The 17,622-nt window shown below is 45.1% G+C and overlaps 1 protein-coding gene across 3 annotated transcripts in view; it reads right to left on the bottom strand.

Moving 5' to 3' along the window:
• Positions 1-17,403, bottom strand: part of PIAS3 (protein inhibitor of activated STAT 3) — a 63,318-nt gene extending 45,915 nt beyond the window's left edge. For 2 of the 3 annotated variants that reach the window (XM_060253029.1, XM_060253046.1), the window contains exon 1: positions 17,270-17,403. In XM_060253029.1, the coding sequence (XP_060109012.1) occupies positions 17,270-17,293 (24 nt within the window). In that variant the 5' untranslated portion in view covers positions 17,294-17,403. Of the gene's footprint in view, positions 1-15,238; positions 15,298-17,269 lie in introns of all 3 variants that reach the window. The other variant, XM_060253038.1, reaches the window with a different exon arrangement.
• Positions 17,404-17,622: the final 219 nt, after the last annotated feature.

Below are 17,622 nucleotides of genomic sequence, written 5' to 3'. Positions count from 1 at the left end.
AGATTAGGTAGCAGATATATAAACTTTATAAAGGACACAGACAATCACAATTAAAGATTTTTTTATTAAAAAAGCAACTTTAAAACCTGCTTAAAACATTAGCACTCATTGGTCTTAAAGATGCTTTCTTTGTATCTCTACCATGGGATCCAGGGAACTGGGCAAAAGATGCTCTGGCGCTTTCTTTCCTTCCTTCCTTGGAGGACCAGGAGTGGAAGGAGCCTCAGCCAATAGAAGAGAGGCTTGGCTCGGTAGCTCTGCTGTGTAATTGTGAGAGTCTGGCAAAGCAAGCTCTCCTTTCCCACTTCCTTCCCAAGGGAGGAGCCTCAGCCAACGGAGAAAACAAAGTCTTTGCTCTGTAGCTCCTGTGCAATTGAGCAAGCCTTGCAAAGCAAGTTGTGATGCAGAAAGAAGCAAGAGAGAGGGAGAAGGAAGAGGATGACAGTCAGTTGCTCGGGGGCCTGATCGGAATCCCCAGGCCGCATGTTTGGCACCCCTGATCTAAGCTGTGCTTTACAGCCTTATCATGCAAGCTTTAAAAAAGCTCAAAACCCACCTTTAAAAAACCAAGCAAAAACTGCCTACAAGTTCTGAAATTATATGTGCATATTTAAAACTGCACAGCTGTAAGCTCACATCCCCCCCCATCAGTCAGCATCATATGAGCGAAATATTAATGCAAAGGGGAAATTTCACGAGGCAGCCCACAGCATTGGAGCCTTCCCTAACGATGGAGGCTCAGATAGCAGCCGCTGCCAAGTCCGCGTTTTTTCACCTTAGGCAGGCAAGGCAGTTGGCCCCCTTCCTGGAGTGCGACGACCTAGCAACAGTGATCCATGCTACGGTCACCTCGAGGTTGGACTACTGTAATGCCCTCTACATGGGGCTGCCCCTGTCCCGAACTCGGAAATTACAGCTGGTGCAGAATGCCGCTGCCCGGCTGTTACTGGGTCTCCCAAAGTGGGGACACATTCAGCCGGGCCTTCGGACCCTGCACTGGCTTCCAGTGATATACCGGGTCCGGTACAAGGTGCTGGTTATCACCTTTAAAGCCCTATATGGCTTGGGACCTGTCTACCTGAAGGACCGTCTTTCCCCGCATGTTCCCCAGAGAGTACTGAGGTCGGGAACACAAAATCTCCTTACTGTCCCTGGGCCGAAAGAAGCCCGCTTGAAATCCACCAGAGAAAGGGCTTTCTCTGTTATGGCCCCTACATGGTGGAATCAGCTGCCGGAAGAGGTGAGGGCCCTGCGGGACCTTGTCCAGTTCCGCAGGGCCTGTAAGACGACCCTCTTCCGGCTAGCCTATACCTAGCTTGAGAACCTAACGTACTTGCCAGATCTCTTTTATATACATATGGATTATTTATTAGTTTTAAGGTTTTATCTGTTTTATCTGTTTTAAATGTTTAACCCTTTACATAACTAAATATTGTTTAATTTTTATGTTGGATTCATTATTGGAAGCCGCCCTGAGCCATTCATGGGAAGGGCGGGATATAAATTCTAAATAAATAAGTAATAAATAAATTTTGCTTTCCTTCTGAATAAAAACATTTTCTGTGAAAAAATGTCATTAACACCCACATAAAAATATAATTACTATTATAATAATAAAACATTCTTATATATGGACATATGAAGCTGCCTTATACTGAATCAGACCCTTGGTCCATCAAAGTCAGTATTGTCTACTTAGACTGGCAGCGGCTCTCCAGGGTCTCAAGCTGAGGTTTTTCACACCTATTTGCCTGGACCCTTTTTTGGAGATGCCAGGGATTGAACCTGGGACCTTCTGCTTACCAAGCAGATGCTCTACCACTGAGCCACCGATCAAGTCACAAATTCTTGTACGTTAAGAAACCAGTATTTTATTTGGACAGCAAATGAAATTAAAAATTAACTGATCTGAAGAAATAGAATTCTGCCTCAAGGAGGAAATGCCAGGCATGAGAGGGTTAAGTAAAGTTCCCTCCTGCCAATTAGCACCAACAAATTATACACATACACATACCTATTATCTTGGCATAGGGAGATTTGGACACAGGCATGTGTGCTGAGTTGCTAGTTCCACCACTTGCCCAGCTGTAATCAGGATTACTGTCCATACTAACACCTCTTAATGGTGATCAAGGCAGGAACTGCCAACCTCCCCAAGTGGAGCCAGGAGATCTGTAATTACAGATGATCTCTAGATGACAGAAATCAGTTGCCCTGGAGAAAATGGCTGCCTTCAATAGTAGACGTCTACAGTATCATATCCTGCTGAAGTCCTGTGGTGTACGTCCCCTTAAGAGGGTTATATATATATAAGTTGCCCTGTATGGCGAACTCTCCACCGGCCATCGAAATAGAGGGGCACCAAAGAAGAGGTACAAGGACTCCTTGAAGAAATCCCTTGGCACCTGTTGCATCAACCATCACCAGTGGTCTGACCTAGCCTCAGATCGCAAAGCATGGAGGCACACCATCCACCAGGCTGTCTCTTCCTTTGAGAACGCACGCATAGCTGGTCTTGAGGACAAAAGGAGATTGAGGAAGAATCGCACTGCTACAGCACCAACCCTAAATCAGACTTTTCCCTGCAGCCACTGTGGCCGGACCTGCCTGTCCCGCATTGGTCTTGTCAGCCACCAGCGAGCCTGCAGCGGACGTGGACTATTGCACCCTTTTTAAATCTTCGTTTGCGAAGCCAAGCCGAGAGATATATATAAGTAAAGATAGGAAGTAGGGAGTGAACCTGGCAGCTGTAGGATGTGATTTATGTGGTGTGTGTTTACAATAAGACTGACTTGAAGATATAATAAAACAGACTTGAAGATTGACGTGGAGGCTTTATTTAAGGTACATAACAAATTGGCGACAAAGAGGGATGATGTTTTTGCCTCTGAATCCACTGGTACCTTTTTTGCAAAGTCCAGGTGAGCCTCCAATTATTTTCACCTCATGGATCCGCATGTTTGACAATTACCTGCTTGCAATAAGTGACACTGCAGTGTCTGAAGAGCGGAAGCTTGCATTGCTTATTCACTCCTTAGGAGTAGAAGGACAGCATATTTTTTTATACACTCCCTCTTGTTGATAATAAATATGAGACGGCTCTTACTGCACTGAAGGGAGTTTTTTGTGCCTAAGGTTAATGTGGTTACTAATCGTTATAAATTTTGTCTGAGGCAGCTTTGAATGAAACAAAGATGATAAGTTTGGGCACTAGAGATGGAATAAAAGAAGTGGAACTGTGGCAGAAAGTGCCAAGACACTCTGTAAAAGAGCTGAAGGAACAGGTTGGAAAGCCAGGAAACCAGAGACACAGAATGCCAATAAAGACATGTTTCCGTTGTGGCTCTATACAACACCTGGCAAATGACCCTAAATGCCCTGCAAAAGGAGTACAACGTAGTCATTGCAAAAAATTTGGACATTTTGTTAAGGATTGTTATAGCCGCCAGAATAATCATCAGGTGCATGTTATCCAAGTACCTGATGAAAATGTTTTGAATGTGAATGGGAGTAGAATTGTCTCTGAGGCAAAAAGAATTATGTATATAAAAAAACTGTTAGTCCCTTGGGGGAGAGTCATGCAATTGAGTTTATGTTAGACACTGGGTCAGCAGTCTCTATACTATCTGAGTCACTGTATTTGAAATATTTTGGGAATGTACCATTAGTGGAACCAAAATTACAACTAGTTTGTTATTTAAAGAAACAAATACCTTTACGTGGTTGTCTATCTTCTGAAGTGAGTTGTGGTGCAAGTTGTGCACCTGTAGAGTTATATGTTGTGCCTGATGGTACCCCTATTCTTGGCAGGGACTTGTTTGCTGCATTAAAGCTGATGGTAGTGGATGGCTGTGTTGTGGCCCCACAACTGGAGGCTGAGTCTATACAGAGTGGGAATACTTCTATAAGTAGGGATACCTTGGTACAGGAGATTGGGCGTGCAAAGGGATTTGCCCATAAGGTAAAAGTGAGGCCTAATGTGATCCCTGTGCAACAGAAGTTACGACGATTGCCATTTGCTGTTGAGAGATGCTGTGTCAGAAGAACTTAAGAAATTGATGATGAAGGATATTTTTGAGGAGGTGGACTCATCAGAATGGGTCTCACCCATAGTGGTGGTAAGAAAGAAAGATGGAAGTATACGTCTTTGTGTAGATCTGAGAGAACCTAATAAAGCTGCGACGATTGATAGTCATCCATTGCCACATATAGAAGTGTTCTCAGAATTGGCAGGATGTTTTCCATCTTGGATTTGCAGACTGCATACCACCAAGTCATGTTGCATAGAGAAAGTAGAGATCTTACAGCATTTATTACACGATGGATTTTTTAGATTTAAGCGTGTCCCATATGGATTGGCTTCAGCCCCTGCAGCTTTCCAAAAGATGATGTCTTTAATATTTAAGGGGCAGAATGGAGTGCAGTGCTATTTAAATAGTATTTTATTTGGAAAGACCCCGGGAGAACATGAGAGAAATTTACAGTCGGTATTAAGGTGTATTAGTTCAGCTGGGCTGGAACTTAATATGGAGAAATGTAAACTTAGGCAGGTGGAACTTCCTTTTTTGGGACATAGCGTGTCAGCAGAGGGGATGAAACCTGATTTAGATCATATTGAAGCAACTATGCAGGCGCCACCTCCAACTGATCTACAAAAGTTGCGTTCTCTTTTGGGGTTGACTTCATGGTTTGCAGTTTATCCCTAATTATGCTTCAGTTACTGAGTCATTGAGAAAGCTGTTGCGTGGAAGTATAACCCTGGTATGGTCATCTACGGCTCAGGCTAGTTTTGAGACTGTAAAAGATTTGATTATTCATAGTCCGGCTTTGGCGTTGTTTGATCCATCTCTGCCTATAATTGTAACAACTGATGCTTCTGACTAAGGTGTGGGAGCTGTGTTGACTCAGCTCCATGAAGGCAAGGTAGAAAACACAGTTGCATTTGCATCAAGAACATTGACTGAGGGTGAAAGAAAGTATTCTGTAGTCGAAAAGGAGGCTCTTGCATGTGTTTGGGCCACAGAAAAATTGAGAACTTATCTGTAGGGTCATCAGTTTAAGTTACGCACTGATCATAGCCCCCTGAGGACACTGTTGACATCAAAAGGATTGGGAAGGGCAGGAAATCGAATCGCTAGGTGGTCAGCACGACTGCTTTGTTTTAGTTATGAGATGGAATATAAGCCAGGAGCAGAAAATGTAACAGCTGATTGTTTGTCGCGGCTTCCCTTGCCATCCTCAAGTGTATTGCCAGAAGAGGATGTAATAGTAGTTGCACTGCTCTCAGGCATTCCAGTTGCAGTCACACAGGAGAAATTTCAAGCTGCATGCTTGGCCTGCCCAATTCAGCAGAAACTAAGGGGATTTTTCATGAAGAAATGGCCTAGTAAGGAAAAAGGAATGGAGTTAGAACTGTTGCCTTATTTCAGAGTAAGTGATGAACTCTCATTACAAAATGGCTGTATTTTACGAGGTACGCATCGGTTGCTTGTCCCAGAGGAATTGAGATCTACATTTGTAGCTCTTGCTCATGATACACACCAGGGAATTGTATGTACAAAACAATGATTGTGTGATTTGTATTGGTGGCCACTGATGGATTCACAAGTGGAGGCAGCCATTAAGGCTTGTGTCACCTGCCAGTCACATGATAAGACAGCGGTTACACATCCCACACCATTACAGCCAGTTGCATTCCCACATTCTGCTCGAGAAAAAGTTGCTATTGATATTGTGGGACCGTTTGATACTGCCCCTATTGAATGTCGCTATGCTATTATACTACTAGATTATTTTAGTAAGCGGCCAGAGATAGCATTTACGTCACAAGCTACGTCAGCGATTAAGTTTTTGGCAGCAGTTTTCAATAGGGAAGGGGATCCTGGAGTAAAAGGACAGGTCCTCTTGTGGATCAAAAACTGGCTGAGTAATAGGAAGCAGAGAGTGAGTATAAATGGGCAGTCTTCGCAATGGAGGACGGTAAGCAGTGGGGTGCCGCAGGGCTCGGTACTGGGTCCCATGCTCTTTAACTTGTTCATAAATGATTTAGAGTTGGGAGTGAGCAGTGAAGTGGCCAAGTTTGCGGATGACACTAAATTGTTCAGGGTGGTGAGAACCAGAGAGGATTGTGAGGAACTCCAAAGGGATCTGTTGAGGCTGGGTGAGTGGGCATCAACGTGGCAGATGTGATTCAATGTGGCCAAGTGCAAAGTAATGCACATTGGGGCCAAGAATCCCAGCTACAAATACAAGTTGATGGGTTGTGAACTGGCAGAGACTGACCAAGAGAGAGATCTTGGGGTCATGGTAGATAACTCACTGAAAATGTCAAGACAGTGTGCGTTTGCAATAAAAAAGGCCAACGCCATGCCGGGAATTATTAGGAAGGGAATTGAAAACAAATCAGCCAGTATCATAATGCCCCTGTATAAATCGATGGTGCGGTCTCATTTGGAGTACTGTGTGCAGTTCTGGTCGCCGCACCTCAAAAAGGATATTATAGCATTGGAGAAAGTCCAGAGAAGGGCAACTAGAATGATTAAAGGGCTGGAGCACTTTCCCTATGAAGAAAGGTTGAAACGCTTGGGACTCTTTAGCTTGGAGAAACGTCGACTGCGGGGTGACATGATAGAGGTTTACAAGATAATGCATGGGATGGAGAAAGTAGAGAAAGAAGTACTTTTCTCCCTTTCTCACAATACAAGAACTCGTGGGCATTCGATGAAATTGCTGAGCAGACAGGTTAAAACGGATAAAAGGAAGTACTTCTTCACCCAAAGGGTGATTAACATGTGGAATTCACTGCCACAGGAGGTGGTGGCGGCCACAAGTATAGCCACCTTCAAGAAGGGTTTAGATAAAAATATGGAGCACAGGTCCATCAGTGGCTATTAGCCACAGTGTATGTGTGTATATAAAATTTTTTGCCACTGTGTGACACAGAGTGTTGGACTTGATGGGCCGTTGGCCTGATCCAACATGGCTTCTCTTATGTTCTTATCCCAGGGAGCTGATTTCTGATAATGGCACTCAATTTACTTCTGTGGAATTTTAAACATTCCTTGCGGAGCGAAATATTATACACAGGAGGTCATCCGTGTATTATCCACAAGCTAATGGAGAGATTGAACGATTTAACACAAGTTTGAAAGATAGCTTGCAAACAGCTAAATTAGAAGGAAAGGCATGGGTTACCTTTACTACCGATTTTTTACAAGTATATAGGGCAACAAGGCATGCCACAACACAAAGATCCCCAGCAGAATTGTTGCATGGGAGGGAGATGCGTACTAAGTTAAATGTTACTGGGATTTTAAAGGCAAGGACGGATGTGGTATTAGATTCAGAATTGAGGAAAAGAGTTAAGCAGGAACAAGAAAAATATAGGGCTTATACAGATAGACATAGAGGTGCTAAGGATGTTAAATTTGAGTGTGGTTCTTTTGTCACAGTAAGAAGACCACGAATTTTACGAAAGGGGAAATGTCAGTTCACCCCACCCCTCGAGGTTATTGAGAGGAGAGGACCATATACCTATAAATTAGAAGATGGGCGAGTATGGAATACGTCTCATTTGGTATCTGCGCATTCTAGTGAAAGGAGTTTTGAATTAGACGATTCTCCTTTGTTACCAGGGACTCAAAATGAGTCTGAGCCTGTTTGTGAGGGGACTAATACAAGGGATCAGCCGGAACTCTTGGATACACCTCAAAAGACACTAGTACCACAACCATTACCATCTCAAGAGGCACCACCAGCTGTAGCAACGGAAAGGACACGAAGAACAAGACGACCACCTGTTTGGATGAAAGACTATGTTCTGAATTGACAAAGGGGGAGATGTGGTATATGTCCCCTTAAGCGGGTTATATATATATAAGTAAAGATAGGGAGTGAACCTGGCAGCCGTAGGATATGACTTATGTGGGGTGTGTTTACAATAAGACTGACTTGAAGATATAATAAAACAGACTTGGAAGTTTGACGTGGAGGCTTTATTTAAGGTACATAACAGGTCCCTCCCCTCCCTAAACTCCACCCTCCCCAGGCTCCACCTCCAAACCCCCAGGTATTTGAAGCTGACAACCCTAGGGAGAAAACATGCATGCAAGTCTCCATTTCTTAAAACCATGGTTCTGTTTGCACCAGTCTGAAGCAAACTAGTTGGTTCAGTACTCTTTTCGTTACCCATTTCCATTTGAAGGGAGAAGAATGAAGCTGCCAATGGGCAGCAAGCCCCTATCCTGCCAGGGCCCCAACAGAACTGGAGTACAGCTGCCCAACCCTTCTGCTTTTGGATCCACTCCCCAACCCAATTCTGAGCTAGAGTAATGCAAAGTCTGGCATGCCCAAGCAACAGCTGAACATTTTGAAGCGGGTGCCACGTTATTGCTCTCGCTTCTCTCCAGATGGCATTTGTACCACCAAGAGCCTGGCTTCGATTAAACTAAAAATCCGCACAACAGATGCGTTCCTGAAACCACATTATTTATCATACCCAACACTGGCCCACTTGCAGTTTGGAGGACTAGGAACGTGTCACAGCCCTGCAAGCTTCTCCTTTCCACCCCAAGTGCTGAGCTTTCTGTAGCATCCAAATTTGCCAAAATATGGTTTGTATGGCCCTCTAAGCCATGATTTAAAGCCATTGTTGGAACTAGGTTTGCAAACAACAGTTAGGAGACTTGTGTTAACTATAGCTTGTCTGATTCAGGTATCACATAAGCTATGGTTGAGAGAAACCCAGAAATGGAGGGAAAACTGACACCTGAGCCTTGAGGAAACTGAGGGGAAACTGAGCCTGAGGAAAACTGAACCTGAGGGAACTCTGAACCACAGCTTGGAAGATTATCAAACTGAGCCATTTGTCTGAACTTGGTTTCCAGTCCTCATAAACTCTTAAAATAAAAACTGCAATTAGACCGACAATCTGTGTAAACTAATCACAAAGGAAGAAAGAGGCGGCGCTTCTGCTCTGCCTTCTTAACTCCTTTCTGTACTCCCTCCATTATATTTTCTCAAATGCCTCCCTTAGCCTCACACTTCTCTTTCTGACCAAACCTCAAGCAACACGTTCATTTTTGGTGAATAGCAACCAGTGAATAAGGCAGTGTCATTTTGGCCACCGGTTAGAAAGCTTGACTGGTCTTGCCAATGATTAAAACATTTATTCACTGCCTTCCCTCATGGTTCAAGCTAACAGAGAGATTCACGTTCTTTAGAATGGAGCTGGAAAGGACCTCCAGAGTTATCTAGTCCAACCCCCTGCACAATGAAGGAAATACACAAATACCTCCCCCTAAAGTCACAGAATCAGCATTGCTGTCAGATGGCCATCTAGCCTCTGTTTAAAAACCTCCAAGGAAGGAGAGCCCACCACCTCCCGAGGAAGCCTGTTCCACTGAGGAACTGCTGTCAGGAAGTTCTTCCTAATGTTGAGCTAGAAGCTCTTCTGATCTAATTTCACCCCATTGGTTCTGGCCCTACCTTCTGGGGCCGCAGAAAACAATTCCACACCATCCTCCATATGAAAACCCATGACTCACTGGGTGCTCCTTATAGTTAATTCTGGTCACTTGATCCACGTCCTCTTATCTTACAAGTCTGGGATCCATCCATTTGTACAGGACCCCTCCTATCTAGTTTTATCTCACACTTCCTCCAAAGAACATCCCTCCCACATCCCTGTGAAGTAATTTGGGAGCACACCACGGGGCCAAGGTCACACATAAATTTAATAGGTAAGGGAAGATTTGAATTCAGATGTTCTCCACTGGCTGGAGGGAGAATTTTCACCAATCCCAATACAACCTCCAAGTCTTCTCAAGACCGGCCTTTCAAAGGACATTTTAAGTTGCCATAAGATAGGTGAATGTGGGAATTCTGCTCTACTGACAGAAAGTATTCACGGGGGTGTGGCTCAGTGGTAGAGCACCTGCTTGGTATTCCGAAGGTCCCAGGTTCCATCCCCTGCATCTCCAATTAAAAGGACCAACTAGGAGGGGATGGGAAAGACCCCCACCTGAGACCCACCGCCAGACTAAGTAGACAATACTGACTCTGATGGACCAATGAACCGATTCAGTATAGGGCAGCTTCATATATGTTCAAGCCCATTATATCAGCTCTCAAGGCTACTATGAGGGCAAATGTGAAGATCATTGTAGAGTTAAAAAATCCATTTTCTGGATTTTCCTCGTGGGGGCACCTCAGTTAACAGGCCAGCCTCTGACAGGGATACCCACCATGCTTCAAGTGCTAATCAGTCAGGGTTTTGTTTTTTTAATAAGAAAAATAATCAGCCTTTTACATAAGAGATATTTGGGTGTGTGGGTAAGTAGGTGGGTGTTTAATGGCTAGCTGTCACTATTTGTACAATTTTGTCTGCTTTTTAAAAATCTTGTTCAGTACTTCAAGAATTTCTTAAAACTGGTAAAAGGCTTTCTAAACAAGCTTAAGATTAAAAATGAGTCAGTTGAGCAAAAAAAAACAAACCAGGGGACTGCAGCTTGAATCTTTATCTCTTTCTAAGCAGAGGCCTTGAAACTCTCTTGGCAGACAACTGGGAGTTCTTGCCAAAGCAACAGCCCACCAGCTCTGGCAACTAACACCACATCCCAATAGCCAGGCTGTGGGTTGCCTTGGTGCCCACAATCTCTCCAATTACAGTTTCCACAGCGCAGTGTCAGAAATGCCATTCTTCTCACACACCATGGCAAGAATCTCCCTCAAAACGCTTATGATTCACATTTCCAGCAGAGTGTGTATATAAGTCGAGCTTCTAAGCATTGTCTGTTTCATAGCAGCATAGCAGGAGAAAATACCTTAGGAGCCCAGTCAGCAAAAACCTGACTGTTTTGGAGATAGGATAAAATATTCCCCTTCTAGTTTTGCAGAGAAATTGGACACTGGCTTCCAACAGTTTTGAAATAAGAACAGTGAGCTGAACCATAAAACTCATGGGGACGACTCTGGGCCAGGCAGCCTAATCATTAGGGTTGATGCAAAGATTAAATGGAGGAAAGCACTACGAGCTCCTCTTGGGCTCCCTGGAGAAAGGGTGGGACAGAAATGTGATAGACTGGCCTCATGGCTATGAGGACAAGAGTGAATGCAAAACAGAGGAACTCACAAAAGTGGAACAGCAAAAGCAGCAGTTCATTTCCTTCTGTGTCAATATAACTGAATTCTTCTCTTCCACTCCTCTTCTCCTTGACAAAACGTTTTATACTCTTGGAAATCCTGAGCAGAGTGTAATGCAGGGGGGGGGCACTCAAGTAGTATGTGCATATATAATTACACGCATGTATATGATTTGCTTAATCTCTGCTATTTATTTTGGTTGCCAGTTCTGTTATCTTGTCTGTCTGCAGTCTCCTTGGGGCACATTTATTTTAAACTACAGAAGACATGCCATTCCTAGAGCCAGACTGTGGTATGCCACTGTTGACCGAAGGTCATCAAAAATGAATCCATGAATACAAATAAAATCCCCATTTCTCCTGCCAGATGAACCCCCTTTCCTAGCCATCTCAGCCCACTAGCCAGACCTCCTCAAGGCAAGGAAATGCAGTCTGCCTAAGCCCACAAAGTAAGAACAGTAGGCAGGGGAGAGAAAGGAGTCGATAGGGGTTGGGAGTGCAGCGACAAGAGGGAATCTGATTTGCTGGAAGACAGCGTTCAGACTTCAAAGAAATAGGAAAGAGGTTAAAAAAGCCACGGAGGCAGCCAGCTGGGCAAATGTTTGGGGCCTCCTGGGTGGGCTAAATCCGTCTTTGAGAAAGCAGCACGCATGCACACATACCAGGCGTGCTGAGAAATTACACTCCTCAAAGGAGAATTTCCTGGTTTAGAATTTATTTGCAAAGGGGGAATCGGCAGAAAAATTGCTGGGGTGGGTGAAGGGAGGGGGGGAGAGAGAGAAAGAGAAGAGCTTCAGCTTTCAAACAGAGGGATGAGAACGCCAAGGCCTGTGCACGTTCTGGCAAAGCTTCTCCATTCCAAAAGACCTGGCGATTTGCCGCAGGAGCAAAGAACGCTGCACAGAGACTTGGGAGGAGTTTTCCACAGCAAGATATCTCTCTCCACCTACCACCTTTTTAAATAATTTAGGTACACTTTCAGTATAACCTCAAAGTTAACCCAGAGACAAGCTTGTGTTTAGCAGAAACGTGACAGATCAACAGAGTAGGGACACTACAGCATTTGAACCCCCAGATCTCTGAGAACCATTCTAGGTCTCACTGTTAACTACATCCCAAAACTGCCAGGAAAAATTAGACTCCTGGGGCAACCAAAGAACCCATTCATTGAGAGAAGCCTTCCTATTGTATCCCTGCATGAGTCACAGTTCTGGGGATACACATTTTTGGCCTGTTTCTGCAGGAGGAAGAGAGAGACACCCTACAATTTTATCAGATACGCAGCAATTACCCGCCCTCATAGAAAGAAGCTCACTGCATCTCTGCAATATTGTTTTATTTTATATGCATAGAGCAGCTGATTTTGGAACTCCCCAGACCAACTCCTACACAGAACATTATATATGCTGGAGATACAGCTTGGCTCACTTGTTTGTGGAAGCTGGTGTCAGCCGTTCAACAAATCACATTTTGCCCTTCAAATTCCACATTGTGGCACAGATTTAATTGGAGGGAGGGGTTCCTGAGATGTTTGCATCCAGCTTTAAGAATTAATTCATTCATTCCAAACTACAATTTACTGCAGTATCTCAACAGCACAACTATGGCTAAAATTGCCAGTTCCAAGCCCTTGCAGAAATGTCCACAGGCATGCACGTGGTGGTGGGGAAAACAACCTTCTTTTCTGCAGCACACTGATGTTGTGAGCTGGACTCAATCCATACAAAACAGCAAGTGGAGAGGGTAAGACAAAGGCAACTCAGAAATGCCAACTGGTTCTGAATACCAGGCAGAAGGCAGCAGAGATATATTTCAACATGCTTATCGTACTATAACTACACCGGCTGCCAGTCAGTTTCTGAGCCCAAATTAAGGCAGCAGCTTCAGCCTATTATAACTGAGCCTCAGCGATAACCATCCTACCAGGGATTTGTCCTCCCTCCTCAAGGTGGGAGACCTGCCAACAAAGGCCTTGATTCAAATTTTGCACAGGCTAAGCTGGTTTCCACAAACAGCAAAGCTTTCAGAGAGATGGTATTTTTAAAAAAGCACCTACACTTAGGCATTTTTAGCTCAAGGATCTCAGGTACTGGAAACCTCTTTCTCTTCCTGAGACGCTAAACAGTCATGGCCAGCTGAAGCAGATATGGTTCAGGATAAGGTATAAACTAGACTTGGGGGAAGGGAACTGTCATGTATTCTCTTCTGCTGCAGCTCCAGAACACTGATATGTTCTTCCAAAGGATGTTAGCTTTTCCCTCTGCTTCAGTATTTTGAAAATAAGCAAATACAAGCCACCTTCCATCGTGCTTCTGGAAGTCTGCTTTTTCTTTTCCTGTTGTATGAGTTTTTGGATGTTGACACTTAGCAATAGCCCAGGCTTTTGTCTTAATTGAAATGAATCAATTTGTCTACACTGTTTTGTGAACAAAACTTGAAACGTACTACATAAGGTCCATAAACAAAACTGTTCTTCAGATGAGAGGAATTATAAGATTAAATACTTCCCAAGAAAAAAAAAAGTCAAACCACCAAAAAAAAACCCCTCTGATTCCCTGCAGTTAGAAAGCTAGTGCACATGGAGAACAGTTCTGGCCAAACCATTGTCCCAACAGGATATCAAGAGAAAAATTCCATACACGTTACAGAAACCATCATACTGGAGAAATGGTCACATTTAAAATTTACAGTTTGACCGATTTAAAAAGACAGCTTTGATTAACTGGCCAAGTATTTTTAAAGCATTAATTTCATTAGAACAACAAAAGATACTTTAATCATCAACAGGTTTGATTCTTGCATTACAATGAACGAATTAGTTAACTTGTTGCCAAACAAGAAAATTGTAATGATTCATAACTTAACAATGTTAGGTAAGGATTCCATACACGTGAGCTATTCATCTAACCATTCTTCTTTTCTCAAGGAAAAGTCAGTCTACAGTTATAAAACAAAACAAAAATATGAAGGGAACAAACCAAAGCAACAGGAATTATTTTTAAAAAGTGATCTTGAAAGGTAGCAGGATAATTCTTCCTGCTTGGCGATGCCTGCACTTCTTTGCCAGGAGGAGAAACTTTGTTAGACGACTCACCTCCAAACATTGTAGGGCACTCCTGCTGCCGCCATAATGAAATAAAAAGATAAGCTGCCACCTACATTGTGGCATTCTTGGTTCAGAAAATATTTGCCTTTTTAAAAAGGATTGTTTGCAAAATTTGACTGTGGTTAAATAATAATCAATGGGCAATATTTGACCAGTCAACTGACAATCACATCAACACCAACCCTAGTTAGGCCAGAATCCTTCTCCCCTCTGCATTAGTTTTCTAGATGCAGGAATTCTCCCCCCTTCCGCAGGAACCATTCAGGTGCACAATCCAAAAAACTGCTTTTATTATCTTATCTGCTGCTGGGATACCAGGGGGCCAGCTTTTACAGCATAAGTAGCATAAAGCGACAAGCTCGTAAGTGTGAATGAGGGCACAGATTGCCTCCTGGCCAATACAGAATTAAAGCTTGTGATGGGCAAAGCTCCCTTGCCAAACACCATGCCAAAATGTCTGGTCAGGAGCCCTGCATGAGATTTTCCCAACCAAGAAAGCTGCACAGCCTGTCAATGTTCTAAGATGGCCGGCTTCCTCCTGAGCAGTTAGAATACAGCTATTCTCTGACATCAGAGCTCCTCAGCCAATGGCAGCTGAGGGGACAGCAAGCAAAAAAGAGGCCACTATTGATCAGCTGTTCTGAAAATAGTTCATTTTAAAAATCGTATGTTCTGCCAAAGTAATTTTTAATGGGACTCCACAATTTTCTAAACTCTGGATAGCCAGGTATTTTTGACACATGGATGAATTAGATGATCATCCCCCATCAAAAAAAAAATCCAAGACAAGTTTACTAAAAAAAGGATGGGGGAAACCACCCCAATGCAATATGAAAGGTCCTCAATCTACATGATGATTTCTTTAACAGCCAACCGGTGTGCATAAAGCTCAAGAGCCCCACCCTGCCAGAGACTAGCTGGAAACCTGTGGGGGGAAATATATTAAACACACCAGCAAGGACCCAAATTCTTTTTGGAATTTGTTAGTTACCAGGGACAAATGCATATTCCAGGGTCTGATGTTGGACAATGATGGTTACATTCTGAATCCTAAAGATGGGAAAGAGAAAAAGAAAAAAATATATACAGAAGGAGATCAGCCCCATCACAAATCCTCCAGCCACGTGATTACATGACACACCATATCATGACTCAGGGCTGTCATCTACCCCCTCCTCTTCCTCCCACAAGGCAGCTCTAAGAAGTTACTTGGGGCTCCATCCTGCAAGGAAGTCATGCTTCCTTTCATATAGATGTTTTGAGGTAGGTAAGATGAGGTTCTGGGGAAAGACACTTTGCATATGCTCAGAGTCACTCCATAATTCTTTCCCACATTCCGGAGGTGAAGCAAGCATTCACAAGATGTCCTTGGCATACCTCTGCCTCTCAATAAACTACATCATCTTCCATCTGCTACATCTTTTCAGTACAGTCTAATTAACCCCTTGACAACCTTATTCCCCCCCCTTTCAATTTTTCAAGTTAGCTTCATCCTCAAGCTCTTTCAAAACACCCCCTCTGCCTCACAAATTAATATCCCATCCTGAGTCCGAGGCTTTCCTCCCTCCCTCCATATTTCTCTCACCCCCCCCCCCACCACCAAACCTGTATATGCAACTTCAAATTCCTTGCCCCCAAATACCGCACCAGGCTTCTTGTCTCTCACCTGCACTCCCCCTTTCCCTCTACCTCTCTCTGGGTTCCTTTCTTACAACACAAAAATCCTTCTCCCTCATCTCTTCTAATGGAACATCCTCAACTTTCCTGTGTAGTACTCTTAGTTAATTTCACTCATCACTACTCTTCAAGTTCCTCCTCTCATTTCGTGATCCCGCTAAACAGCAAACCTCCCTTTTCTTACAACAAAAGCCCCCCACGCTGGCACGCCCCCTTCCCATAGCTCTTATCTCCCCACATCCTTTCTCTTCCTCGCTATCCCCCCTCCAGATGTCTTGTTCCTGCACAGCCTTTCCTGCATTTCTCTTACCCTCATCCTCCAGGACTCTGTCCTTCAACTCCGTGCCCCTACCTCTTTCAGTTTTGCTCTCCCCCAATGAATACAAGCGCCTGTTTTGCTCTCCCCCAATAAATACAAATGCGTGCCTTTCACTTCTGAGTTCCTTCTCCACTGCCCCACAATCTCATCCCAACCATTCCCACCTCTTTGGGGTCCAGCCCTCTCCCCGCATCCCCGCTACACATCCCAACACCCCAAGGTTGTTTGAACACGCAAGGTTCCCCCTCCCCACTCCTCCTGGCGACTCTCCACTACAGCCCAACCCCGCTGTCCATTCAACTCCAGCCCTCCCTCCTCATTTCCCCTCTCCTGCCACGACCCACCGATCTGTTTTCACTGCCGGGGCTTCCCCTCCAGCCCCCTACGGCGCGTCCTACTCCAAACCTTACCCCGCATTAACCACAACGATGCGCTCCTCCAGCCCTCCCCTCTGCTTCTTCATCATCCCTCTTTTGGGTTGTTTCCCTCCTCTTTTCCTGCCCCAGAACTCGCCTCCCCACCTCCTCCTCGGACCTTACCCCCAGGTAGTCTCCCCCCTATCAGCCCTACCCCACCCCCATCTCCCCCCACCCCAGTGTCTCTTAAGCATGGAGGTCGTTTGCCTTGCCGCCGCCTCTGTCCATAACGCCTGCCTTATTACCCCCCTTTTACCCCCAGGTACTTGGGAGTTCCTACCCCTCTCCCCACATCCTCCTTACCCCATCTCTCGCTTGCCTGCAGGGCGCCCTGCTTCATACCCCCCTCTGTCCTCTCTTACCTCTTCCTCGCTCTACCCCCCGCACTACCCCTCTCCTTACCCCCTATCACTCCTCCCAGGTCTCCACCCCCTCCATCCCCAGACCTTCCTCTCTTCCCTCCCTCCCTCCATTCCCCTACTCACCCCCCCCCCCCCCAATTCCCTGTCCTTGCTGTAACAAAGGCTTCTTCTCTTTCCCCCAACCCCGGGGAGGCAGGCGGCAGGGGGAAACGCCCGGTCTTTCTACCCCCTTCCTTTCCCCTCCCTACCTTCAGCTCGGCCGCCTCCGCCATCTTGAGACATCGTAGCCGCCTCGGCTAGAAGCGGAGAACGGCCAAGGGAGCGGAGGCAAATTTCTCAGCAGGCAACGAGCCGCAGAGGCGAAGCGAGCGAGAACCGCCCCCTTGAGTTTTTCAGAAGCGCCGCGGAAGCGGAGGGGCGTGACTCCTGCGGGGCCGTAGAGAACAGAGGGGAGGGCTGTAAGGGAGCGGTGCAAAAATGCTCGGTCCGCGCTCAGACGCAGGAGATTCTCTCCCCTCCCACTCCCCCAGCCTCCCTTCGCGTTCCTTCTGCCCTCCCAGTCCCTTCACGCACGCTGGCACTGAACTAAAAACATTGCAAG

The sequence above is a fragment of the Heteronotia binoei genome, chromosome 1 (genome assembly GCF_032191835.1).
Source record: "Heteronotia binoei isolate CCM8104 ecotype False Entrance Well chromosome 1, APGP_CSIRO_Hbin_v1, whole genome shotgun sequence".
NCBI lineage: Eukaryota > Metazoa > Chordata > Lepidosauria > Squamata > Gekkonidae > Heteronotia > Heteronotia binoei.
This window is presented reverse-complemented; position numbering and strand designations above follow the sequence as displayed.